The sequence below is a fragment of the Ambystoma mexicanum genome, chromosome 5q (assembly GCF_040938575.1).
Source record: "Ambystoma mexicanum isolate Mex_15411 chromosome 5q, UKY_AmexF1_1, whole genome shotgun sequence".
Classification (NCBI taxonomy): Eukaryota; Metazoa; Chordata; class Amphibia; order Caudata; family Ambystomatidae; genus Ambystoma; species Ambystoma mexicanum.
The window spans coordinates 874,645,461-874,673,078 of record NC_090933.1 but is presented as its reverse complement, the minus strand read 5'-3'; the positions used below and the strand labels follow the sequence as shown (position 1 = coordinate 874,673,078).

At 43.9% G+C, this 27,618-nt stretch overlaps 1 protein-coding gene across 4 annotated transcripts in view; it reads right to left on the bottom strand.

Moving 5' to 3' along the window:
- CDH17 (cadherin 17) overlaps positions 1 to 27,618 on the bottom strand; it is a 440,636-nt gene that overhangs the window by 14,141 nt on the left and 398,877 nt on the right. For all 4 annotated transcript variants that reach the window (XM_069621361.1, XM_069621360.1, XM_069621359.1 and 1 more), the window contains exon 17: positions 22,319 to 22,432. In XM_069621361.1, the coding sequence (XP_069477462.1) occupies positions 22,319 to 22,432 (114 nt within the window). The remainder of the gene's footprint in view (positions 1 to 22,318; positions 22,433 to 27,618) is intronic.

Genomic DNA, 27,618 nt, shown 5'->3' with positions numbered 1-27,618 from the left:
CTTATGGACTGCTGTGAGAATGAGTGGTCTCCTGTTCCCTCTCTACCCTTCCAATTACTCCCCTGGCATGCAAGTATTAAACACACATCACAATTTCAATTGGCTAAAAAATGTGGCTTTTGAATGCAGGTACTAACAGTGAAATGCTTTATGTTAGTAATTGCTGGGTTCTTTTTAACAGCGAAACCCAGTTGCTGTTTAACATTTGTGTCCTGTTCTGTCTGGCAACTGCTCTGAAGGTCAGCCAAGTCAAGCCAACATAGCTCAACATTTCAGGGGGGAGGGGGATTGCTGAATCCCAGTCAACTCAATGGTGTTGCACCAATACTTGTGTTTAATGCCTGGATTACTTATTGGTAATCTTCATTACTCCTATCTCTATTCTTCCTCGTCCCAGTGTCTATGAGACAGTAATTGTGTATAAGGAACTCTGCCTCATATACTGGGATGATGTAGAGGTACATGGAGGTAATGCCTGACTTAGCTACCTGTAATCCTCATTACTCCTAGTCCCACTCTTCCTCATCCCTTGTCCTGGGGCTCCCCCCACCCTAAGACATGGAGGCCTCCAGCCTAGGGTCTTCCATGCCATGTGTAGGGTGCAGCCCTCAGACTTCAAAAAGAAAGTTTCTTTTTGTAGTCACTAAGAAAAAAGAACCTCAACCGTAAGCTCTGGGGCAAGGAAAAGGGAGGTGGAGGTAATTCTGGGCCAAGGAGCTGATTTTGGCTCTGCGGGCAGTTGCCGTCCTGCCTGGCAGGTCAGACCTGCAGGGCAGAATGGCACCCACCCGCATAGTTTTCACTGAAGCACTGGCACTGTTATTAATGGTGCCGGTGCTTCTGTGGTCCCCATTCCCATAGAGTCCTGACTTCCCAGACCACCGGGGTTGTAATCCCCAGTGTTACCGGGAAGTCAGGCGCCGCTAAATAATTACGAGTCCGCCGGCAACCTGCTGGTAGCACTGGCACGGTTACTGCCAAACCCGTAATGAGGCCCATCGTTTCTTTTTGAAGTCACTCTGACTATAAAGAAATTATTTCCATTAAGGGACGAACCATAACGGAAATCATTTTTTTGTGAATGCAGAGTGACTTAAAAAAAATATATTTTTGAAGTCATAGGGCTCGCAGAAATCGGTCAAGGCTGGAGCGAGGGTGACAATAAGGTTCTTGACGGTTCTGGTGGAGCAGGAGAGCACCTGTTTGGATGACACTTTCATAGATCTGACTTGTCTAGAAACCTCGTCAGGTGTTGTCAGAGAGAAAGAGGAGAAAGGAGGAAGAGAGGTAGAGATGGGCAAAGGGGGGCTTAGAGAGGAAGAGGGAGAGGAAGAGGAGATAGAGGACAGGATGTCCTGAGTTTTAGCGGAGAAGTGAGATGACAGAGCCATACAGAGGGCCTGGGAGGGAACAGGAGAGGTAAAGACTGCAACAGGATTAACCAGTTCCTTTCAGATTTTAAAGAGTTTGGCCGTGTTGTTAGAGGCCACAGAGACATGGGCTTGAATGTGTGTTCTCTTTTTGATGAGTGTTATTGCTTCGACTGGCATTTTGATGCAACCAGTCTAGATATGTTTAAATATGGCCTGGCAAGCTTTACTATATTGTTATTACGTGTCTACACTGGTCTACATTGTGCAGCCAGTTGGACATATTTTCATTGTGGCATGGCATTTTTAATAGCAAAGCATTAAAGTTCCTGTGCACTGTTGGTGACTTGCATCTATTAGATTGGTACTACCCTACAAAACAATTGCAAACACTCTGGCTTTTTAGCAATTTATTCTTTGAAAGTGTGCTGTATATTATATTAAAACACATATTTATATCTTTCTCCTAGTGCAGTGTGCGGCATATCCCCTCATCAGCACGTTTGTGCGTATTGCGCAAGTGTGATAATCTAGGCCGGCACAGAGTGTGGCGCGACCCTTGATTTGTTGCTGAGTTGGGGGGCCCCCTCAGCATGGCTCGCAGGGGGGCCCCCACATTTTGTGTTACGCCACTGCGAGGAAGCTACATCAAAGCATCCAATTAGGGCAGGCTATGGTGTGGGCTACAAAGTGTAGAGTGTCCAAATCAGAAGTACACATGTGTTAAGTATGGATGCAGCGTGGGCTGCAATATGATCAAAACAAGAGGTAAGAGGTGATTAGAGTACACAGAAAGCTGAGGATTCAGGGTATCAAGTCCAATAGTAGCAATGTGAGTTAGATAGATATAGGTGCAGCGTGAGTACAATGAAGGATACGTATGGGTTGCAGTAGGAAGGTGTATCAGTTGCAAAGCGTCAAGATCAGTGGAGCAGATAGGTTGATTACAAACGCTGCGCACAATGCAAAGTGGTAGCTGCGGTGGTTACGGATAGATAAAAAGCTGTTGCCACGCAGGGTGCAATGAGTCTCTGGCTACGCAGTGAGATAATGCAAACTTACATGGTGGAGACGGGTTGCCTTATAGTCCATTTGAAGAGGGCAGGGCATCGTCACGAAGTGGGACAAGATTAATGGCCAGATAATAAGACAGGGTCCACTGTGCCGTCCACACCCGGAAAGGCCCAGATGGGGGTAGAAGCCTTTGACGTCAGTCTTCGGCGTCAGGTCCATCCGGCGTTGCCATCCAGCTAGACAGCTGGATAGGTATTGTAGTGCTTCCCAGCCAATGAAAAAAAAAACCTTAGCAGCAGGTTGGAGAAGGGAGGATACATGGCTGGAGGAGGTCGATGTCAGGAGCCATGATGGCATGGAGCTCCTGCTCCCACACCCCGGTAGGAGCACCAGCAGGCAGAGCAGCGGGGATGGAAGTAGCCACGCTGCACTGCTTTTGCTGCAGTGCTAGAGAGTGTTCGATTTTCATACGACGGGGGCATATTAATCTGTTGACTAATCTACTGGTATACATTGGCATGCTGGGGTGTGCGATCTTGCTGTCTTTACTGAATAAATATTGATCTGCATCAATGATTGGCTAGATAAGAATGCCAAAGGACCAATTGTTCCACTAGGATGATTTGAATGCTTTCTGCATATCTAGTAATTGCATGACAATAACTTCTATTGTTGACAATGGTGGGAACCATCATGGTTCTGTTTGTTTGAATAGTATGGAGGAAATTGGCCTTTCTATGCTAAACGGGACTATAGAGGGAGATATTCCTCCGAAATTCACCTGGTCTAATGGGGTTTCTAATTCTACATTAGATTATATCTTTGTGAGTGATGGCTTGTTAAATATCTGCATTTCCCTTCAGATTGTCCCCTCTGAATTTAGCAACCATTGCCACCTGAGTACGGTATTTCTGTTTACGATGAGTGGCTATGGTCCCTCAGTACGGGACACATCAGCTTTAACCATCAGCCCCTCTAGTAACAGAGTCTGTTGGAATTCCGGCTCGGTTTGAATGGTGAATGATAGTGTGTCAGCTTGACTAAATGCTACTTTCAGAGATTGGCCGTACAACACGTTCTGTGTGGAGATGTATGAAAGCTTTCTGGAGAATCTTATTTAATATAATTTGCCATCTCATGTTCGCATTAAGAAACCTCTCAGGAAGCACCTGCATTGTTTTGATTCAGCCATTTCCAAGAGGAAAAAGCTTATGCGTACACAGATTAAAAAGCTTAATAGTGGCACCTCCCATAACAACCTGTTTCCAAAAAATTAAACGGTCTTATAAAAATTGTCTTTGTGGGAGGCGAGCGATGAATAATCAATGGGATGCAGCGTGCATGCTTAAGACATTGAATGAATTGGAAACCAGCCAGCCAGAACTTTGGCGGGTCAATCATTATGGAACTGTATTTTCCAAACCAGTGGGTTGGGTTGATAACGGGGAGGTGTTAATGTCTGCTCCTGCCTGTCAATGAATCTTACCGGGTGATTGTGATCATATTAAAGAACTAAAACCGAAGATCAGCTCCTCTTGTGCACCAGGGCTAGACAATCTGTTGAATCTGTTAATTAAGGGGGAGCCAAGGGCTTGGGCATCTATCTTCACCTGTTTGTTTCAGAACGTTGTGACTACCCATTCTTTTCCGGAGTCCAGGTCGACTGCACATATTCTCCCCATATTCAAAAAAGGTTGCCAGTCTGATCCAGCCAATTATCAACCATAGCACTTCTCGATGCCAACAGCAAGGTCTTTTCGGCTGTTGGAGCATCTTAAAATCTGGCAGAAAGCGAGGGGTAGGATTGAAAGGAGAAGAATGGTTTTGTTCTCAAACTATACTAAGCCAGGTATGGAACAAGAAATATGATTCGATCTACCTGGCAACAATTGACCTCTCAACAGCCTGTGATTGTGTTAATCAGGGGCTATTGTGGGCAAAATTGCAGAGGTGGGGCATTCCTCATGGCTTGCTACGTCTAATTATGGGACTATACTCTAACTCTAACATACAGATTCTTCTTAACCAGAATGTCACTTTGTCCTGTAAGATTTTGACCTTTGGACGGGTGAGGCAGGGCTGCATTCTCACGCCCTCCCTGTTTAATCTTTATATGAGTGATATCAGTGACTATCTAAGTCCTGCTGCATTTGCTATGTCGAAAATCCAAAATTTGAAACCAGTATGGCTTGCCTATGCAGATGACTTTCTAATATTTGAATGCAAACAGATCGGTCTGCAACAATTGGTTGATGCCTTTTCAAATGTTGCCTTGATTCATAATTTCAAGGTAAATTCTAAGAAAACAAAAATTATGCATTGCACAACCAAGAGGGAGAAAATATATATTAATTGGCGAGCAGGGCAGGACTGCCTATTAGCTCCCTGGTTGGGGGAGCCAGTCAATAAGGTGGCTAGGAATGCGGGCTTGAACCTCCGGTGAAAGCCCTCATTCCATGCCGCCTGATGGCGGGCTTCCTTCGCCGCCATCTTCCCTCCAACCTCTGTCCCTTTTTTCCTTTTATCTTCCTTTTTTCTCCTCCTGCCTCCCCCCACTTACCTTCTTTTTGTGACGGCGAGGGCTGCAGCCACAGCCGCTCCTTTCTCCCACGGCTCCCACTGGCTGCCATGGAAAGGGAGAGGGGCTCCGTACAGAACCCTGCATCCCTTTCCATGGTGGCCATCTTGGAAAAGTATTTTCCTTCGTTCAAAGGGACGCACGTGGTGTCTCGTTGAACAAAGGAAACTACTTTTTTTTTTACCACCCTGGGTTATCACCTTGGCAACCCGGGGTGCTAATAGACTTAATCCTGCTTTCCAAGGGTTGGAACAGGGGGTAATGGCCCAGTGCCCTTGTTATCCGCCCTTGCTTCGCTTGGCCTGGTAACTTAGGCTGCTGGGCCGTTACCCTGTTCCAGCCTTTGGAACGGGTGATTAACACCATAGAAAAGGTTGAAATCTTCATCTACCTGGGTTTCCCATTTTTTCTATTCAGCGTAAAGTGCATATTAAAGAATGGGTAATGTCTAAAGCTAGATGCTAAATATGGGAAATGTTCTCTCCTTCCTTGTGCGAGATTCTTTGAGGGGACAATGATTCGGTATAGTTTTGAAATCCTTCCTCCCTTGACTTTGGACCTTTTGCCTGCTATTGAAGGGTTTATGTGGAGGAAGATTTTGCAGGTCTCGAGTGGCATTCCCCTTGCGGCAGTGAGGTATGAGCTTGGATTATAATCACTCAAATTTCGACTTTATGGAATCATCTATCTCTTTATTATAAGATCTTATGTCCAGTGAATGACCTCTGCCTTTTTGCCGATTTAAATTCTATACTTTGTGCAAGGGGAGACAACTTTATATGTGCCTACTCAGAGTTTTGCAACATGATTCTTTCTGATATTGGGCAATCAATTGATGATTTGGTTGGGAATCTGGACAAGGTGAAAAGGGCTTTGTTCGACTATGTTTGGGTATCTAGACTTAATTCTCTTCACTTGAACGTATCATTAAAACATCCGAGATTTGATTACAAACAGGTGGGTGAACATGCTCCATATCTGTCGTTTTATCCAGACCGGACTGTCTGCCGAGACTTTGTGAGATTTAAGGGGAACTTGGCTCCAGTGATGGAGGTGTTGGTACGACATGGTAAAACACTTAATAATCAGGCTACATGTCGCTTCTGCAACGCCGAAAACACGATGGAGACACTTGAGTACCTTGTCATTCTATGCCCAGCTCTTCAAGGGAAACGAGACCTATATTTTAGTCGTTATGAAGAGTTTATGGATTTGGGGGACCATGGGGGTCTGTGGAATTTTTGTCTTGTTGGTCGGACCACTTCCCTTGTTCCTGCAGTTATGTGTTTTTTAAATTCACTGCAATTGAGGAAACAAGAGGGGGATGTTTGACAAATGTTATTACAATGAATTGACACCTTTTACTGTGTCCAAGTTTCTTATTATGATGAATTGAAATATTTTAATGTGGTTGAGTTTCTCTAAATGCTTTGATTAATTAATTGGAATTGTGCATTAAGATTTGGTTTGTGGCTTTTGAATTTTAGGAATTGTAAGTATGTAATGAAATGTTTGTTTTACTTGTTTCTTATTTCGTTTGGTTAAAGGTTATTGCATGACCATATAACTGTAATAATAAAAAAACCATTAAAAAAATGTGTGTGCTCCTCTTCCCTAGCCCCTGTAGAACCAGCTCCAAGATGAAATGTTTCTGATGGAAGAAATACATCTTTCTGGAATTATTAAAAAGCAAGTTAAATTGCGTTTCAAATATTGAGAAACAGGGCCTATAGAGTAGGTTTAGCTCCCTGTGTGAGTTTATTGCACAGTAACACTTTTAGGTGTTTTAAAAAGGTTAACCTTTCTGCTGTGACAGGGTGTACATTTTGCTTTTTTACCATATTTACTGCAGGAATAGAAAAGAATGCAGCTTATCAATTAAGGTGAACACCTAAGTATCCGTCTTCAGGGTCTCCTAACCAAGGTCAAAATGGGGTTTCACAATAGGCTAATAATCTTTGTCTAACAAATTTTGGGCGACCTCCCTTTTAAATTGTCCCCACGTTGTTAAAGCTATGGAATGATACTCATATCCCTCAATCCCAGCCTCAATAGATCACACTCCCTGTGCTCCATTCTGACTATATACCATACTAACACTTGTTCTACAACCCACCCCTTTTATCTTTCCTTTAATCCCTCTTCTGCATAATGACATTGTTTGATTTAAAATCTATGACTGTGATCTCACTCACAAATGCCAACCATCTGAATAATATTGTTTTGAATGTATGCTGGATCAACAAATGCAATGATACACTTCATGATCTGCATTATGTCATTATATATCAAATTGAAATCCACCACCCCACCACAATTCACTATGCACACCACACCAATGGTGAACATGCACTATTATATTGAATTAATTGCTTTTAAACCATGGTAGCCTTGATAAAGACATTATTCTCAACACGGCTCTAAGCCACAGGTGGGGATATGCAAACTTCTTACTCCGTGGAGCAATATCTGTTATCTACAAAAAGAAGTTACCAAAAAGTGCCAACCACACATGGGTATCCTGTCTAATAGTCAGAAATTACTATGATCCTCAAAAAAATACAATTTTTATTAGTTGAACCAAAGTTCATTAAAAAACATCATTAAAAATGATCATATCACATCACATAAAATAATCTGGTCTGAAACCCACACAAGTGAAAACAGCTTAAATCAAGTTTAAGATTCAATTCAGTGTCTAGTCAAACCCATGTGGTTTAGTCACACTAAGTTTCCTTAACTCATGATGTCATTCTGATTATTGCACATTTTGATTTATGATTATGATAGGGAATCTGATAAATCAAAATGTGCAATAATCAGAATGACATCATGAGTTAAGGAAATTTAGTGTGACTAAACCACATGGGTTTGACTAGACACTGAATTGAATCTTAAACTTGATTTAAGCTGTTTTCACTTGTGTGGGTTTCAGACCAGATTATTTTATGTGATGTGATAAGATCATTTTTAATGATGTTTTTTAATGAACTTTGGTTCAACTAATAAAAATTGTATTTTTTTGAGGATCATAGTAATTTCTGACTATTAGACAGGATACCCATGTGTGGTTGGCACTTTTTGGTAACTTCTTTTTGTAGATAACAGCCTTGATAAAGACCCCACGGTCGAAACATGTGTCAGCACCACACGTTAATCAATGTCTAGACTATCTGGCACTAGATGGAATAGTGTCTCCATATCCTGAGACACACCACATGTTAATCAATAGCCAATATATTTGGCACTACATGTTAAATAGCATCAATCAAAATGATGGATAGTTGAAATAATGAAAAAATATAAGAATAAGTGTCAAACAAAGAACTTTGTGGTTCATATCTTTTAACCCAACTAAGTGGACCTAAAGCACTCTTATACAACCATACCAGCGCCGGCGGAGTAGAAACTAACACCCAACTACTATGACACAACAAGCAGGCACCACAAGCACGGGCCTACTAGCTTCTACCGACTGGCTGCAGGTACCATCAAGAATAAAATAAAAAACGAAGCGCAGCAACCCACAGTTCCTAGTGCTCTTGAAACTCTCCATTTACTGAAAAGTGGTACGTAGAGGGTGAGGGAAGATTGTCTTGTCAGTCCTTCTTTGTCGTTGAGGTTTTCCTTGGAGAGTAGAGTTTCAAGTTCTTTCCTGCATTTCAGGAGGGGGAAAGCCAGCCTGATGTTAGCAGGAAGGTTGTTCCAGAGTGTGGGAGATTAGCAGGAGAATGCTTATTTTCTGGTCCTCTCCTTCTTTTACTTCTAGCATTCCAGTCTGGTGATATCTTAAACCCTGGTGTTTCTGCAGGAGACTTGGAGTCAGTAGAATGCAAAGTGTTCATCTGGGATGCCTGGGCTCTGGCTGGGAGGCAGGAGGTAAGCCAATTCAGGACAGTGTCAGTGAATCCCATTCTGTCGGGAAGGGGGAGAGGAGGATGCAGTGGGCGATGGTGTCTAATGCTGCTAAGAGGTCAAGGGAGATGAGGAGACATGAATCACCATTAGCCTTGATGTGGAGAGCATCATCCAGCACCTGAATGTTGGCTGTCTCAATGCTGCAGTTGAGGTAGGACCACATAGGAGATGTAGTTGGTCGATTCTGGTGGGTATTTGTGTAGGGACTACTTTTTCCAAGGTTTTTCCCATAAAGAGAGGTTTGACATGGGTCCATAGGTGGCAAAGTCGCCTTGGTCTACGGTCAAACATGGTCATATGAGACCAGTCTTGAGGGTGTATGGCAATGACCCTTCAGTGACGGAGGCATTAATGATGCTGAGAATTGCATTGAGAGCTCGAGCTGTATGACAGAGGCCGGACTGATATCGTCAGAGTAGGAGGTAGGTTTGAGGAAAATGGGTGTTTGTAGCAGTTCTGAGCAGGAGAGAGGACAACATTCAGGCCAGTTTTAATCAGAATCCTGGATCACATCCAGAAGGTTAGTGTGCATGCTAGGGTGCAGGAAGCATAACATTGGGGGAGATTGATTTTGTGGTCTGTCAGATTTTGTCTATTTATTCAATAAAAAAGTTGTCGGTTTTTTCCTGGGTTGCTGGCACATCAGGGTTGGGTGAGGGCTTGGTACAATGCTTTAATACTATGAATAGGGCTAATGTCCTGTTTGAGGCTGCCACGATAGTGGTGGATTAATAAGCAGTTTTGATCTTGAGGATCATAATCCTACGGCTGGCACAGAGAGATTTGAGGCTGGTGATATTTCCTGGGTTACGGCTTTTGTACCACTGTTTCTCTAGGGCTCTGATTGAGCGTTTGTTGGAGGTGAGTTTGAGGGTGTAGCAATGAGTGAGTGGTTTGCTCTTAGCATGGCTGTTTTTTAGTGGGGCATGAGTGACCGCCAGTTTCCAAGCAGAGGGTCTGTGCCAGTGAGGAGGGAGATGATGTAAAAACTAGATCTAGAGTGTTGCCTTTGTTGTGCAAGGGGGAGAGTGCAAATTGCTTAAGGTCTATGGTGTTGGTCAGTGCAAATAACACATTTTGAGTGTGGTTATCTGCGTGAGACTCAGGGACATTAAAATCTCAGAGAAATAAATTATTATTGTGTACTAGTTTGGCAGAGGGGAGTGATTCGGTGAAGCTTGTTGTGGAAGAGGGGATTTTGGAGATCACTCATGTGAATGTTTGCCACTCTGCCTCCTGCCCTTCCTGGCTGATCGTCATGTTGGATACAGTAGCCAGGGCGTAGGAGGAAACACGGTGGGTGGATGAGGTGAACCATGTTTTGCTGATGAAGAGGGCTTCGAGGTTGTTGTACAAGAAGAGGATGGGAATCTCAGTGGTGTGAGTGACTGCTGAGCGAGCATTAATCCACATTAGGGGCATGTGCACATGGTCTGTGGGTGTTGGATGGGTATCGGTGAGGTTCTTTAGGGTAGTTAGGGTAAATTGATGGGTCTGCCCAGGGTGCTTGCCCGTTCGAACCCCAGATAGTTTGAGGATGGGTGGTGGAGGGAGGAACATGGAGATGTCTTTTGGCAAGTAGTTGTGTAGCAACTACTTTGTAGGTAAAATGCGGATAGTGGTTCTGGCCCTTAGCCCTATCATGCCTGAACAGACACACACAGATGAGGTGCTTGTCTTTGTATGTCCTTTGCTGAGGACGCTGGGCATGAGGTGCCTAAAGAAGATGTGTGAAATAGGTGGTGGGAGGAGCAGCTCAGTGGCAGGACCTGGCCATGTGTCTAGCAGTCTACGTAATGCAGTCTGCTTGGAGCTGGCCTGGTGTACTTATGTAGCCACCGGGAAGATGGGAAACTGGTGTTGGGCAGTGCAGGTGAGTGGCAGTGCGTGGTCCCATGATTAGCAGCCACCTCAATGGTATCTGTTTGGAGTTGGCCTGGAGTGGAGTCCTTATGTAGTGCCAGCAAGGTGGTGTGTGGTGCTGGTGAGTGGCAGGGCTTGGCCACTTGACCAGTAGCCTCCTCAGTGCTGTCTGAATGAAGCTGGCCTGGAGCCCTTATCTAGCCACTGGAAAGACGGGAAACTGATGTTGGGTGGTGTAAAGACAGGAGGGGGATATCTGTATTTCCGCCACCTATATATTTGAGGTAGAGGCACAGAGCACCCCAGCTAAGGTTCTCTATATGGTAGCAATGGACTAGCACCCAAGGCTGAGACTCAAGGGAGCTGATGCAGGCTGGTTCTTAAGTACAGTGAATCTTCAAGTCCCTCACAAAGGAATGTCCATACACTATGTTATGTTATAACTCAGTTCTCGTATATGAAATAAGGTTCAAGTAAATATATACATCAATAAATAACCCACATGTACTCAGACAACACTATCCCAATCATAGTAAGTATATACACATCTATGTGGTACCACAATACACTTTAGACTCAATTTAGAATACACCAACTGCTGACAGTTAATAAAAAGCATAGGAATCATAAAGCATAGGACATTGGCATAGTCATTACTGTAGAAAGGCAGGTCAGATTAGGAACATTGGCAGAATGTTTTCCTTAAAGTAGATAGGCAATACTGTGTGAGGACGCCCCCACCTGGGAAACCTGTAAGGGAAAAAAAAAATTAAGGTGTACTTTATCTTGTATATTATTATCCAAATACGTTCAATAATGCGCTGCTTCTTTTTCTATAGGACCCACTAGCCCCAAAATACATGGGGAGCCACAGGAGAACAGGATCCAAGACGAATCTGGGACCCCTGGATGAATCCTGATGATGGAAGATGCTCTTCCTCGTCACAGTACCTTGGGTGCCTTGGCTGGCGAAGTGGTGGAGTTTCTTGGCCTTACTCTAAGAGACCCCTCAAGGATGTCAGTGGTGAGAAGAAGATAGGAACCAAGCAGGGTCGGAAAGGCAGCACGTTCTGACTTTGCTGTGGTCTCCGTTGGAGTGTCGTTACTCCGGCTGTGTATGTCCCAGGAAGATGAAACTTGCTGTGGACCACGGCAAGGCCTGGCTGAAGAAGATAAGACCCTGGGTGGCCTTGCATGATTTTTGTTGGTGATGGGAGCAGTGGCAGAATTAGGTGTCGGGTTTTGCGATTCCGCGGTTTACCGCCTTCAGTTATTCGTTGCTGCAGCTGCAACACAGATAGTAAACAGTAGTAAAAAAAACACTTAGAGCTGTGGAGTCCTCTTTTTTAGGGGGCTGTGCGGCAGAGGACAAATAGTAACGTGTATATAGAAAATGCCACAAAAACAGCTACCCGCTTACACAGGTACTAGGTGTGTCTAGTTGCAGAAAGTTCTATCTTTCATGTCACTCAATTAATGAAGACAGAAAAAATAGAGATATACATATTTTAATTTATATATACAAAACACTCAAAAAAGTTTTTATATTAAAAAAGACAAAAATGCATTTTGTTTATACATAACATCACATAAAAAACATTTAGTGAAAGTCAATGTTTAAACCAACCAAGACATTTCTTTAAACTTAACACAATCATCATGTTTTTACGATGTCGTGAGGTTAGTAAGGGTGTGAGGTGAACATATTACTATTTCATATATCCTCGACTCATAGTTAACTTGTCCTTGACTCTGTCGACACAGAAAAATGTGTTTCTGGGTGCTAGCAACAGTTGTTAGAAGAAAAACACTCTATAGCCAAATAAAAATGCTATAAGATGTGTGCTGGACCCGTCTTTAGGACGTTGTATGTTGACACCAGGAGTTGGATATCAAAGGTAACTCATTGGTTGATGGCCTTCACTTATGGCAATCTAAAAACCATAACGAAAAGCCGTATTGTTAACATGATAAAAGCCCAAATGGGGGTGCCCTATCTCTATTAGTTTGCACATGCAACAATTTCCACTAACCTTTTAATTGCTTAATTGACGTGTGTGGCCTCAGGTGGAGTAAGAATGTGGGCGGTTTTCTATTGCCCAAACTGTGGATCCTTACATTCGTCAGAAGTGGAAAAAATATAATAATAAATGAGCCTTGAGTGCTTATATTTGCAATTTGTTTTAACACAACTTAATTCGTTTTGCAGAGATTTTTTTTTTATAATCGTTACTCTGTAGCATCATAGCAGAGGAAAGCCCTCTGTTTATTTTTTTTAAAACCCGGAATGAACCCTGAGGGTTATTTGTCATCATTTTTGAATCTCACAGTGGGACCCGTCGGATGGTGCCCCGGATACATTTTTCTCAAACCTATATTATTTCTGCTCGAAACTAAATATACTTTTTGAAAACAATCAGTCAATTGTAATTAGATGAATGGATACCTTCAGGCAAAATAAAATTTGCTCTTGCGTTGTCTTCGGCAGCCGCGAGTGTAGCTTCCGCTTGTCTTGTCAAAGGACAAGTTAACTATGAGTCGAGGATATATGAAATAGTAATATGTTCACCTCACACCCTTACTAACCTCACGACATCGTAAAAACATGATGATTGTGTTAAGTTTAAAGAAATGTTTTGGTTGGTTCAAACATTGACTTTCAATAAATGTTTTTTTATGTGATGTTATGTGTAAACCAAATGTATTTTTGTCTTTTTTAATATAAAATACTTTTTTGAGTTTTTTGTATTTATAAATTAAAATATGTATATCTCTATTTTGTCTGTCTTCATTAATTGATTGACATGAAAGACAGCACAACAACTAGACACACCCAGTATGTGTGTAGGCGGGTAGCTGTTTTTGTGGCATTTTCTATATACACGTTACTATTTGTCCTCTGCCGCACAGCCCCCCTAAAAAAGAGGACTCCTGAGCTCTAACTGTTTTGTTTACTATATTTGGACAACCCCTTTGGTTGATAGAGCCTAAAATAATTGAAAATGGAGAATGTAAATATTGTATCATTCACCGACGATGAATATAAAAATGTTTGGGACCTACCGTCGATACTAGATGCACCCACACCCAGTGCAAATGCTGCACCACCCCCAACCACCAACGATTTAGACCTGCTAACACAAAAGAAAAAGAAACTCATTCGAACTGAGTCTCATGGTCAACTAATGGTTGAATATCTAAATGCGGGAGTTATCCCAGAGGGCCTTCAGGTCAAAAACATTCCTTTTTTTAGATAACCCGAAATTTATGGTGGGTTTCAGTGGTGTGGGCAACAAATGCTCTAGGGATTGGGTAGTTCTAGTTATTTCCACGGCAGAAGAGGAGGCAAAACAACAAAAAGAAGATTTAGCCATCCTAGAAAAAAAGATTCAGGACGAATCTATCATTCCAGAGACTAAAACACTGCTTGAAAAACTACAAGAGGAAATGATGAAATTCAAAACGTTCACCATAGACAAAAAAATGTGGAAACTAAAAAAAGATATACAAAATTATAAGGAAGAGATCACTTACCCATACTTAGTACCTGGGTTTTATCAATCAATGAACACCAACCAAGGCCCGCCATGAGGCCCGAATTGGCCGAGACATTATAAAAAATGTGTCTCCTTTTCGAATTCAAGCAACAGCAGTGATTCAGGCTCTGTGAATAATGCTCCCAACAACAGAGGAGGAAACCCCTCACAAGGCCAGTTTTTTCAAGGACGGGGCAAACAGGGCAAAACGCAACAGCCGGGCAACCACAGGATGCGCACAGGCCAGTGGCAACCACCCCCCAGACCTGGTCATTCCAACATTGGGGATCCTGATTTTTAATCTAAGCCAACATATTTTGACTCCAATTGAAATCAGCCTTTTGAGTAAAGGCCTGTCCTTTGTGCCAACCAACAGTGCCGACTTGTTTCAAACCGAAATTGAGATGCATAACTTTTTTCGCATTGTAAGACTAAAATATTTTTTTCGTGATAAAGATCCTACAGTTCAAAAAATACCAAGTGCCACAGGCTTCAAACCACCATCCTCCTTTATACCGCTGTCATCTATGATCTCTCCTGAGATCATTAGTTTTGAGAACAAAGTGCTTTGAGAGATGAAAATACTTGTGAAAACAAAAAATAGATGTATTAACAATCTCTCTAACGAAGAAAAATTAGCTCTCACTGGTTTAGAAACTAACGATTTATTCGTTATTAAACCAGCGGATAAAGGTGGAGAAGAAGTATTATGGGACACTCAGCAATACAAAACTGAAGTCAATAAACAACTGGAAAATAAAAAGTTCTACAGACAGCTTCCGGGGAATCCAACCAACACCATACCGGATGAAATTAGCAGTCTTTTGTCACTTGCATTTAATGAAGGCTGGATAGATGAGGATGAAAAGGCCTTCCTCATAAAAAGCCAGCCCACTATTCCCGCTTTGTACTTCCTCCCTAAAATACATAAAGACACCATTAATCCACCAGGGCGCCCCATTGCAGCTGCGATTGGTTCTCTACTCGAACCATTGTCCATTTACACGGACACGTTCCTCAGACCTTTTGTGTTAAAAGTGAGGTCATATATCCAGGATACTACCAACCTGATTAAAATTGTCAACAATATTGTAACTGATCCGAGTGATATTTTGGTCACATGAGATGTGGAATCGAGGAGATAAAACAGTTCCTTCGGAGTTTATATGTGAATGCATTAGATTAGCATTGGTCAACAATTTTTTCATGGTAAGACATATTTTACCAACAGCTACATGGGACAAGCATGGGTGCGACCTTTGCCCCGATCTAGCGAATTTATTCATGGACAATCTAGAATTAAAATCTGTGTACCATGAAAATAATCCCATTAAAATGCAAATCAAAGCTTGGCATCGTTATATAGATGATGGGCCTCATTACGACCCAGGCGGTAAGTTACCGCCTGGGCCGTACCTTTACCGCCATGGCGTAAACTACGTTTACGCCATGGTGGTTGGCGGACTTACCGCCCCATTCCGAGGTTGGCGGGGCGGTAAGTCCCCATTAACCCATTTACCCTTCCCCATTCCCATTTTTGACCCATAGGGCATAATGGGAGTAGGGAAGGCGTTAATTACGCCACCGTAAATTACGGTGGCGTAATTAACAACATGGTCCCTTAGCGCCATGGATTTTAACACCTGCTAAAAGCAGGTGTTAAATCCTCCATGGCGCTAAGGGACCTCGGAATCAGGCGGTAAGGGTCGGCGCTGTTTACGCCGCCGTAAACCCCTTACCGCCTGGGTCCTAATGAGGCCCGATGTGTTCCTTTTGTGGCATGGCAGTGAAACAACTTTAACAGAATTCCTTGAGTGGCTTAATCTACAAGATCCATGCATAAAGTTCACCATGAATTTAGACCACAGAAAAATAGCCTTTTTAGATCTAGAGATCTATAAAACACCTACGGGCAATTTAAGTGCTACTCTATATAGGAAGCCAACAGACAAGAACAAATTGCTGTCGTTTAAAAGTTTCCATCCGCAATCATTGCAAGAAAACCTTCCCTTTGGCTAATTTTTGCATATTAGGCGCAATTGTTCAACAAAGGAAGATTTTGACAGAATTAGTAAAAATCTGTCACTGAGACTCAAAGAACGGGGATACCCGCAATATATCATCCAACGATCGATGGAAAGGGCACGCAACACCAATAGAGACCAGTGCTTGGAGAAACAATACAGAGTCCAAGAGGACAAAATCACATGTGTTTCTACTCCTCAATTAGCAGTGACCTCCGTCGTTGCATATTGAAGAACTGGCCCTTAATCCAAACTGATGACTTCGCTTGCAAAAACCACGTTTTGCATTTAAACGTATGCCCAATTTACGTGATAAATTGGTACACACGTACAAAGTTTTGAAGACACCTGACTCGAAACAGACAACATTATGGCATCTTCCATCAGTCAGTGGGCACTTTAAATGTGGGAACTGCTCAGTATGTCGCTTGACAAAGAATTTAAAAACCGTTAATTTAAACGGCCTTACTTGGCATCTAAAAAGCTTCACGAATTGCAATACACCATGGCAATTTATGCCATCACATGCCCATATGGGCTACTATATATTGGCAAGACAAAGAGACCTATCAAGCAAAGGATCTGCGAACATCGTTCGTGTGTTAAAAGCTTGTGCTTGATAATATTAGTAGCCCATTTTGACAAAGCCAAAAATATAGAGTGCAGAAGATATAGAGTGGTTCATAATTCAAACAGTGCCAGCCCACTTATGGGGAGGTGACCGAGATCGCAAGTTAAGACAACAGGAACAAAAATGGATTTACAATCTTAATACTGTCCAGGCCTGTTTCAATATTGGGATGGAGTCTGTTTCTTCACAAATTACTTTTGCATCTCACTATGTCTTTGACCCTTCTACTGGAACCTACTTATTTATTCCATCAATAAGACCGAAAATGATGGCGAAAAACTGCACACTAAGTATTCTTGGCACAAACACAGGATGCAGGCACAGCAAAACGTGCTGGTCTGGCTGGCATGCCTAGCATTACAAAACTGAACCTGGTGAACCATGTTTGAAGTTATTCTCAATTTGCACATTTTGATTCTCTCTCCTCTGAAAAACATCCGAGGATAATCTTTGCACCCCTCTTAGTAAGGTCTTTCTTTAACATGTTCAGATGATTGATTTGACTTTCACTTCAGCGGAATAAGAAAAATTCAAAATTCTATTGTTCGCACTCACTATCATTGATGTCAAAATATTCATATGGTCCATATTAAAAACATAAACATGTTAAAATAAACTATGGGCAGTGTTAAAAATCTCTCAACCTATAGAAAACTTCAGTTTTTTTCAAAGTTATAAGATCAAAGATACAATCCATAAGTTGCGTACGCCATTTTTTATTTCAAGATGGCGGGCGCAACGAACTATGCTGTTACCTTACACAAGGTCTAGTGTTCCGCATGCTATTGCGGTTATATCCGGCAACTATAGTTTGAGGTCGCTGTGAGGAGTAGATAGCGTGGATGTGAGAGAGCCACGATTAAGAACACATTGCAAAGGTAAGCGCACAAACGTTCGTGCAAGAGAAAACATTTATACACAGGTTTCACCGATATTTCCAGGTCGCTAAATCTCAGCATTTATATCTATAGATTGGGCAAGCACCAGACTGCTAAACACTTTGACAAGGCAAGCCACACTCGCGGCTGCCGAAGACAACGCAAGAGCAAATTTTAATTTCCCTGAAGGAATCCATTCATCTAATTACAATTGACTGATTGTTTTCAAAAAGTATATTTAGTTTCGAGCAGAAATAATATAGGTTTAAGAAAAATGTATTCGGGGCACCATCCTACGGGTCCCACTGTGAGATTAAAAAATGATGACAAACAACCCTGCGGTTTCATTCCGTTTTTTTTTTTAAATAAACAGAGGGCTTTCCTCTGCTATGATGCTACAGAGTAACAATTATTAAGAAAATTCTCTGCAAAACGAATTAAGTCGTGTTAAAAGAAATTGCAAATATAAGCACTCAAGGCTCATTTATTATTATAATTTTTCCAGTTCTCACGACTGTGAAGATCCATCGTTTGGGCAATTGAAAACCGCCCACATTCTTACTCCACCTGAGGCCACACACGATTAATTAAGCAATTAAAAGGTTAGTGGAAATTGTTTCATGTGCATACTAATAGAGATACGACACCCCCATTTGGGCTTTTATCATGTTACCAATACGGCCTTTCGTTTTGGTTTTTAGATTGCAACCAATGAGTTACCTTTGATATCCAACTCCTGGTGTCAACATACAACGTCCTGAAGACGGGTCCAGCACACATTTTATAGCATTTTTATTTGGATATAGAGTATTTTTCTTCTAACAACTGTTGCTAGCAGCCAGAAACACATTTTTCTGTGTCGACAGAGTCAAGGACAAGTTAACTATAGGGGTGTCACGGTATTAGTTTTATGACGGTATGATGACCTTCTTGCGCAATGACGGTATATCATGGTTATCGCGGTATAGTGGAGTTAACTAATCTTAACAAATATTTTCTAAAAGGTCATACATTGACAGATTTATCATCACAAACAAAACCATGCACCCAGGGCCAGAATTGGGCTTGTCAACATACTTTCCACTGAAATTACTTGCTTCCACCAAACACAAACACACGTGTGGAGAGGGGGAGGGGGCCCTGCTGCAACTGGCAAAGCAAACTAAATAGCTTTTCTTAAGTGGTCATTTAGACTTTTTGCACCCCTGCTGGCTACTGGTGAAGATGAACATGTTGCCATCTTGATAACCTGCATGGCACAGATTAATGGAGGCTGATGGTAGTATACGCTTGAGCACACACACGCACGCACGCACTCTTTACGTTACAGCCTTTAGTTTACTTGCGGGCCAAAAGGTTTTCAGAAATCAGACATGTTACCCTTTGGTATGGCAGCAGGGAATACCGACAGATGAGTGAATTTCGCAGTGTGACTTATTATATGTAAATTCAATGATAGAACCAGGGAAATCCCCCATTGCCATATATTTAGAGAACATTATCCATTATAAATATATAAACCCCAAAGTAAACCCTTTTCCTTCTTGGCACTGTATATATTCTTCCTATTGCTAACATATTGATTTTGTGTCAGGCACATGTGGTTTATGGAATGGCATTAAAAACTGCTCCAACTGAAACTACTTGGCAGACGGCAGATCCAACAGTGCAAGACCAAGTCTGCTCAGCACTTGCTTACTGCAGCCTTTACAAATCAGACTGAAAAGCACACTTAACGGTATAACGGTATAAACAATGTGACGGTTATTATTGTTCAGTTAAGTGGTTCACGGTATCTTTAACGGTATACCGTTATACCGTTACATCCCTAGTTAACTATGAGTCGAGGATATATGAAATAGTAATATGTTCACCTCACACCCTTACTAACCTCACGACATCGTAAAAACATGATGATTGTGTTAAGTTTAAAGAAATGTCTTGGTTGCTTTAAACACTGACTTTCACTAAATGTTTTTTTATGCGATGTTATGTGTAAACAAAATGCATTTTTGTCTTTTTTAATATAAAAGCTTTTTTGAGTGTTTTGTATTTATAAATTAAAATATGTATATCTCTATTTTTTCTGTCTTCATTAATTGATTGACATGAAAGATAGCACTTTCTGCAACTAGACAGACCTAGTACATGTGTAGGCGGGTAGCTGTTTTTGCTGCAACAAAGATGACAGGATGGCTTCTGGCAACCTCGACACAACCACCAGACTGGACTGCTGAACCTCACCAAGTCTGGACACTCAGGACGTCTTCTTCGGATTTTGGTGGCAGGTAACCCATCAGTAGACACTGTTGGCATGCAGGTTCAGACCACCGCCCCTCCTAGACGATTCAGATTGAGAAAAATATACTAAAATAATGGAAATGACCATGGGCCGGTATAGGGGGAGGAGGAGGTGTCATGGGTGGGCATAACAGTCAGGAGTGGGAAATCACACAGGGAGACGTTATTATGTAGGATGTAGTGCACCTAGCCTTTTTCCCTAGTGGATTGTATTTTCTCGATCTGATTGCTGAGAGTTGCCCTACACCACTCCACTGCAGACAGCTACACTGGACCTTCTCCAGCATGGACAAGTGGGCAGATGTCATGGCAGGGATGCCCCTTAAAGGATTCTTCAATGATTTGGAATTTCACAGCTCTAGGTATCAAGCAGCACTATGCCAGGGTACTGCCTCTTCTGGACGATAGTCAGAAACCTGCTTCCAGCAGTCACAGACACTCTTCCAGACCCTGGGCAACACAAATGAACTTCTTGACTTCAAGAGGTTCAGGCACTCCTTTTCTGGACTCACAAAGATCCCTTCTCCGGGTGGCAGGCACACAGGACTGGCTTCCAGGACACTTCTGGTGAAGAGCAGCAGTTGCAAGATGTTCCCTCGTAGCTCGGGAAGAGGTCACCTATCCAGGTCCTCTCTGGTTCAGTCCTTGAGTCAGCACAGCAGCTTTTGGATCGCTTGAAGATTTGCAGCCACATATTTCTTAGCTGGACTCCAGGATGCAAGCTTAAGATGACTTCAGCTTCTGCTTCTGCTTCAGTTTTCTTGTTACAGCTCCTGACAAGGAGGTGAGTGGGAGGTCCCCTGTTATACCAAAACTCTTCCCATTCACTGACGCTGAGCCAGGCTCAGCCAGCCAATTACACACAAGTGCATTCATGCAGGCAGCACCCAATCAGCATCACAGGCATTCAGGCTATTCACCAGAAACCAGACACCCACAACACAGAATATGGATTGGGGACTACTCCCCAACCTTTTGGTGCACCACACTGCATTCATTCCAGTTTCAGTCACTGCTGGCTGTGATGTCTCATCAGAAGGCTGGGGGGCAGGGCCTGCATAGCTAACGTAATTAGGCCTAGCGCGCAGTGCATAAAGAAAAAGACATCAGATGTGGTGTGGCCGTTAGAGCGCAAACTGCCTTTCGGTGGGCTCGCGCTTCCGTTTATTATCTTGTCCATGTGACAAGGATCATGTGGACATCACACTGGCACAGGCATTATGTCACACAACCAAAACCAGACACCCACAACACAGAATTGACTACTCACTCCATTCAGGTAGGCTCCATCCCAAGGGTGTACCTGCAATAAGCAGCCCCTGGGAAGGCTCCAGCCAGTCTGGCATCAGGCGGTTCCAGGGAATAAATGGTTCTTCTACCCAACAACCATTCAGGGGAAGGGAACAGAGCTGGGGCTTCTCAGGACTTTGAGAAACAAGGGTGCGAGGCAAAGGAAACCATGAGGCCACCTGTGGCCATCTTGCCTTTGTGTAGGAATTCAATGATTCCTATCGTAGTGCTTGGGCATCCCAAAAATGGAGGATGCCTAGAGTCACTGTCACATCAGCATGTAGCTGTCACCAGCCCATTCCCTGCTCTGTGGGCAACGCACATGGGCCTAAAAGCCTACACTAGGGGTACAGGGTCTTACCCCTACAAATTGGTGCACCAAGGGTACCCCAGGGGCACGTTTCACTAAGAACAAAATGAAGAGCTGCATTGCCAGGGGTCCAAACTGGATGCATGTGCAGAAAATAAGCAGAACACACAGAATAAGAAGGCATAGGACAAGGACAAGGAGGCCTTGTACCTCCAATGCATTTCCAGCATCACAGGTGGAACTGCTGAGTGGCAGAGCCTGGCCAGGTGACCAGAAGCATTCTCATTGCTGTCTGACTGATGTTGGCCTGGAGCCCTTGTGTAGCTGCTGGAAAAGCAGGAAAATAGTGGTGGGTGCAACTGCTGATTGGTAGGGCCTGGTCAGGTGACCAGCAGCTCCCTCAGTGCTGTCTGTAATTGAACAATGCACTCATTCTAGACTATGTAGTAGGGTTATCAAAGTGTTGTCATAAGCATGTACACTTACATTTGCTGTTTAAAAATGAAAGATATTGTTTGAAGTAACATGTTTGTTTCTTCTGACACGTGATATACATACATGGAACTTTAAATTCAGGAAACTAAGCCTTGGACATTGGTACTTACCAATCAATGCCAGCACCCCAAACACAATGCCAATGATCGTGGGTATCCATGGAAAGTCATCTTCTTTTTTCTCTTCAACGCACTGCTTCGACTCTGTGCACGTGCAAACATTTACTGTGCGAGAGAGAAACGTGGACCAATTAAAATGCAACAAACATCAAGATCACCAGAAGGTACAGCAAGGAAGGGCAAACCTCAATTTTAATGTGGCCACCCATCACTCAGTAGGAATTGGGAGAAAGGATGCCAATGAGAAGGACATGGATGTCATCCATCAAGAGGATTTGTGAGTGGGTGACCAGAGGACACCTAAGCGCTGCCAGTAAACATAGACCGTACTCATGTTTGTAGTGAAAGGGGATGCAGTTTCAGCAGGAATGTTCCAAAGCACATTAAGCTAATGAACCACATACGATCAAGACGGCAACAAACAGCAGCAGAGTTACAAGGGTCCTAGATGGTCCCTGCGCAGGCATACCTCCCCTCGTGATTGCACTCGCCCTCACTGGGAGTTTAAAGGTGACCTGCCCAGAGCTGCCCTACAGTATTTTATGTTACAGAGCTAAACTGCCTTCCCGAAATTGTGAAAGGTGCCCAGGGCCCTTTCTGGGCCACCTAAGCCTAAACTCAACTGCAACAAGTACCCGATCACAGACAAAACATCCTGATTCCCCTAGCCCTGGCTGGCACTCTAGTTAACACAAATCCCTCATAGTGCCTATATTCCATAAACCTCTGCTCTAGAGCTTTACAATGTTTTCACCAGTGCAAACAATTGAACCGGTGCAAATATGTGTTGCTTCAGTACTTTTATTGCACTAGCACAATTTTTGTTGTGGGACCCTCCCTTCGCCTTTCTAGATAGCCACTGAGGAGGTGCACTACATGTTATGTTATGTTATTGGGCATTTGTATAGCACCGTTTACCATGGTATGATTCCAAAGCGCTGTGAGTTCAACATCCTCCGCATCCCCGGTTAGTAGACAGAGTCATATAGTAAAATGTGCTTGGGTACACTCGGTATGTGTGCAGCCAATGTGCAATAGGTGGTGTGTAGCTGCATACTGGTGCTAGGTATGATTCAGTGGTTGTGTAAGGTCAGTAGAATGTGTTCAGCAAGACTAATGGACTTGGATATCTGCTTTCTGGCAGCGCTGGTGTTTGGGAATGACGTTATGAGTGCAGCTAGTCCGATTCCTATGGGTATAGCTGAATTCTAAAGCTAGGGTGTAGATACATTCTATAGTTTGTTGGTGCAGAGGCAAGAGTTGGCATAGTGGTGTGTTTAAGTGTCTGTGTGTTTTCCCAGGGAACCTAGTATCCTGTTGGGCTTCCAGTGCCTGTCGAGGGGGTGGTATCTACCTGTTTCTTGTTCGGTCCGATTGTTTTGGCCCAAATCTCGTGTTGTTACCGTATAGTTGCTAGCAATGTCCTTGGTTGGCAGTTCTGCTGAATGGAATCCCTGATAGTTGGGATTAGCAAAGAATAAGTGCTAGAGTGTTTCTTGCTATATAAATCTCATCTGGGATTTCGAGATGTGTAGGATTAGCAAGCAATGGCATTTCCTGGACTAAGCTCATAGTGCGTAATTGAACGGGCAATGATCAAGTTCATCAGTGCTATTAGTGCTTGGGTTGCTAGTTCTGCTAGATAAATTACCGGTAGGTAGTTCCTCTGTATACATTCACTGGTAGGTGTGATTAGCAGAATAATTGCTAGACAGCAGTTCTGTTCTTTGATTTCCAGATGTGTAGGATTAGCAGCCATGTGCCACTGATTGCATAGCCTTGATCAAGCTCATGAGTGTTATTGGTGCTTTGGTTATGAGTCTGGAACAATTGGCCCTGATTAATGGCGATAGATAACTCTAGGCCTCAGAGTGCATGGATTTCCTGCAGATGAGGTGATGAACAAATTCCGTTAAGTACATGGGTGCCACTAAAATTCAGGTTTCAAGTTTGGGCAAAGGCTCCAGGTAGTGGCGTTTGATATTGTCAGGCCTGAGGGTCTATGACAGGGTGCGTAACCAGAGTGGTGTCATGCCAGGTGTCGGTCGTGGTGGTAGGTCGGGTGATTCACTGCATTCCCTTATGTGTTTTTAGGAGAAGAGACAGGTTTTGAGTGCCTTCCGGAAAGCCATGTAGTCTTCACTGTGTCTAATGCGGGGAGGCAGTGAGTTCCACAAAGTTCCCGCCAGGTTTGAGTAGGCTGACCCTCTGATGCTGGCCGAATTGGAGGTGGGGACCACTAGCAGGAGGGCAGTGCTTGACCTAAGGGTGCGTGTCAGGTGGTAAGGCATGATCTTTTCTTGTAGGAATTTGAAGGTGACCCTGCGTCTAATTGGGAGCCAGTGTAGAGTGTGGAGGGTCAGTGAGATGTGGTTCCTTCATCCCAATGCGAGAAGCAGTCTGGCAGCCGGGTTTTGTACTCTTTGGAGTTTGTTTAACTGGTAGGCCAGTACACCCAGGTATAGTGAGCTTGCATAGTCAAGTCTGGATGACAATGAACATAATTGCAGCCAGTCTTTTCGGGTAGGTAAGGGAAGATACGCTTCAGGAGCCTAAGGTGGAAATGAAAGGGGTTGGATGTATTGTTGATGTGGTGAGACAGAGTTTGGTCTGAGTCCAATGTGCAGCCAAGGGTTTTGACAGTGGTGGTGGTTGCGCGGTGGAGGAGGCTGAGTGAGGGTATCCAGGTAGTCGGTTCGGGGAATAGAGCAGATTTTCCGCATACCAACATCTCGATTTTACCTGGGTTCAGAAGGAGATGGTTAGTCGCCATCTAGCAGTCAATGTCTGAGAGACATGCTGCAAGGTCAGGGCTTGCGTAGGTGGTCGATTTAGGAATTCACAGGATGATTTGAGTGTCAAATGTTATATCAAATGAGGATGTGTGAGCGCATGATCCTGGGCAGGGTTGTCAAGTAAAGGTTAAAGAGAAGGGGAGAGAGGCTGGCATCTTGGGGTACTCCTGTCTTTACTGGGCGTTCAGCGGAGAGAAATGGCGAGAGATGGGTGATTTGCTGTCTACTAGAGAGGAATGAGGCGATCCAGGAGAGGGCTGAATCACCTATTCCTAAGGAGTCCAGTCTGTCAAGGAGGATCATGTGGTTGATGGTGTCAGACACTGTTGAGAGGTCAAGAAGAATAAGAGCTTTACATTCTTCTGAGTCTGCTATCACTTTGAGGTCATCCCAGATAGAGATTAGCGTGGTTTCTGTTCTGTGGCACGGATGGAAGCCTGATTGCACGGGGTCTAGGAGATTGTTAGATTCCACTGAACCATTGAGCTGTGAGATAGCAGTGCGGTCGATGAGTTTTGCCAGGAATCTGGTATTGGAGATTGGCCTGTAGTTTAATGGTAGTAGCTGGTCGAGGGATGCTTGTTTAAGCAGAGGTTTGATATGCACAGTTTTGAAGGACTCTGGGAATTTGCCAGAGGTGAGGGAGTCTTTGAGAATGGACCGTGGAGTGAGTCGGAGGGTCGGCTAATGGATAATAGTTTTGCTAACTCCTTGTTCGAGATAGGGTTGAAATAGCAGAAAAAAGGGTTCTCAGGAGGGAGGTTCGGTCTGGTAGAGCAGGTGTAGAGTGGGTGGACAAGAGGGAGAGTTTAGCGTTGAGGGTGGCCGCCTTGTCTAGGGCTGCATTGTCTAAGTGTTCAGAGAGTTTGTAAGGAAGCAGTCGGGGCTGTGGTGCAGGGCGGGTTCAGTATTTCTGTGATGATCCTGTGGAGCTCTTTGCCGCCGCTAGACTAGTTCAGGATCATTTTATTATAATATGCTTTAATGGCCTTTTGGATATGTGATTTGTAGTTTCTGTGGTGGTGGGCGAGTACTGATTTGCTTTGCAGCGTTCTGGAAGGTCACCCTTTCTGCTCAAGGGAGTTTCTATAGGTAAGTGTCTAGCTGTGGTCGGGAGTGACGGGAGGGTGCTTAGCAGTGCCTCAGCTAGGTCTGGTAGTACCTTGACCTTGTTCCAGGACTTGAACTGTGATGTAGGGGTAGAGGATGGCTTGGGTGGTGGCGGAGTTGTGAGGATGGAGAAAGGTATGGCATATTGGTCTGTCCAGACGAGGGGTTGAGGGTAGACTTTGAGATGAGGTCAGAAGAGCAGAAAATGGCATTGAGGATGTGGTCAACAGTATGTGTTGGTCCTCTGATATGCTTGGTGAGGTTGAGTGCCTCTAGGCTGTTGATCAGGGGTAGAGTCAGGAAGTTGTTGGGGAGGTTGAACCAGATGTTAAAGCCTCCCAGTAGGTTGAGTGCCGGGTGGTTGACTAGAATGGCTGACAGTGAATTGCATAGGCTGTTGGCGATGTGTCTGTCATAGCCCGGGGTCCTGCAGGAGAGTAGGACGCTGTGTGAGAGAGTAGGCAAGAGAGACAGTTTGACTAGGAGGGATTTGCAGTTAGCTGTGCTGGGTTGTGTTTCAGTGGAGGTAATAGAAATGTGAGGTTTGTGCAGGAAGGCGATTTCGTCACCTCTAGAAGGTCTGTTGTGGTTGATGAGTGAGTAGTCAGGTGGGAATGTTTCGTGAGCGATAGGTTTGAGGTCGTCCGAGAACCAGGTTTCAGTGATGAAGATATGATCGGGGTTCTCGGAGGTTAGGAGATCATCGATGCTGTGTTTATCCTTGGCTACTGAGTGGGCATTGAAGAGGAGGCAGGTGACTTTGTGAGAGGTAGTGGGGGTGGTGTTTTCCCTGATGTCTGGTGTTGGCCAGGCTGGGATGGTCAGGGTCATCAAAAGGTTGGTGTTGGTGTTGGGGAGAGGGTTGGTTGGGAAGGCCAGTGCAATAGGGCGGACGTGGTTGGCGGGATACTGTAGTGGGTGGTTAGACAGTCACGGGTTAGTTTCCACTGGGAAGAGAGGGCGGGCGGTCACAGTGCTTTGACTCAGTAGTGGCATGTGATGAGCGGTTCGGATGGTAGCAAAAGGTTCGAAGGGTTGAGGCGTGGTGGTGGGTAGATCAGAGGTGTCTGGCTAGGTGTTGTTATGGGATGGTAACGTGGGCTGGGAAAGGGGGAGAGGATGAGGGTTGAAGGAGAAGGGGGACGCTGCCTTTAAGGAGTGGTGGGAGGCAGGGCTGGTAGAGGTGATGTGGTAGTGGGGGTAGCAGAGGGGAGGTGAAGCGAGAGGTGCAGGGCCTGTGAGGCATACAGAGATGAGGGCAAGGGTCATCGTCCACCTCAGAGTTTTGTGCACCCCTTTTGGGGGTGGTTGGTGTGATGTAGATGGTGGTAGGTAGGTGGGCAATGCTGGCCAAGGAAGGTGTGGTCAGGGCGCGGGAGGTGGAGG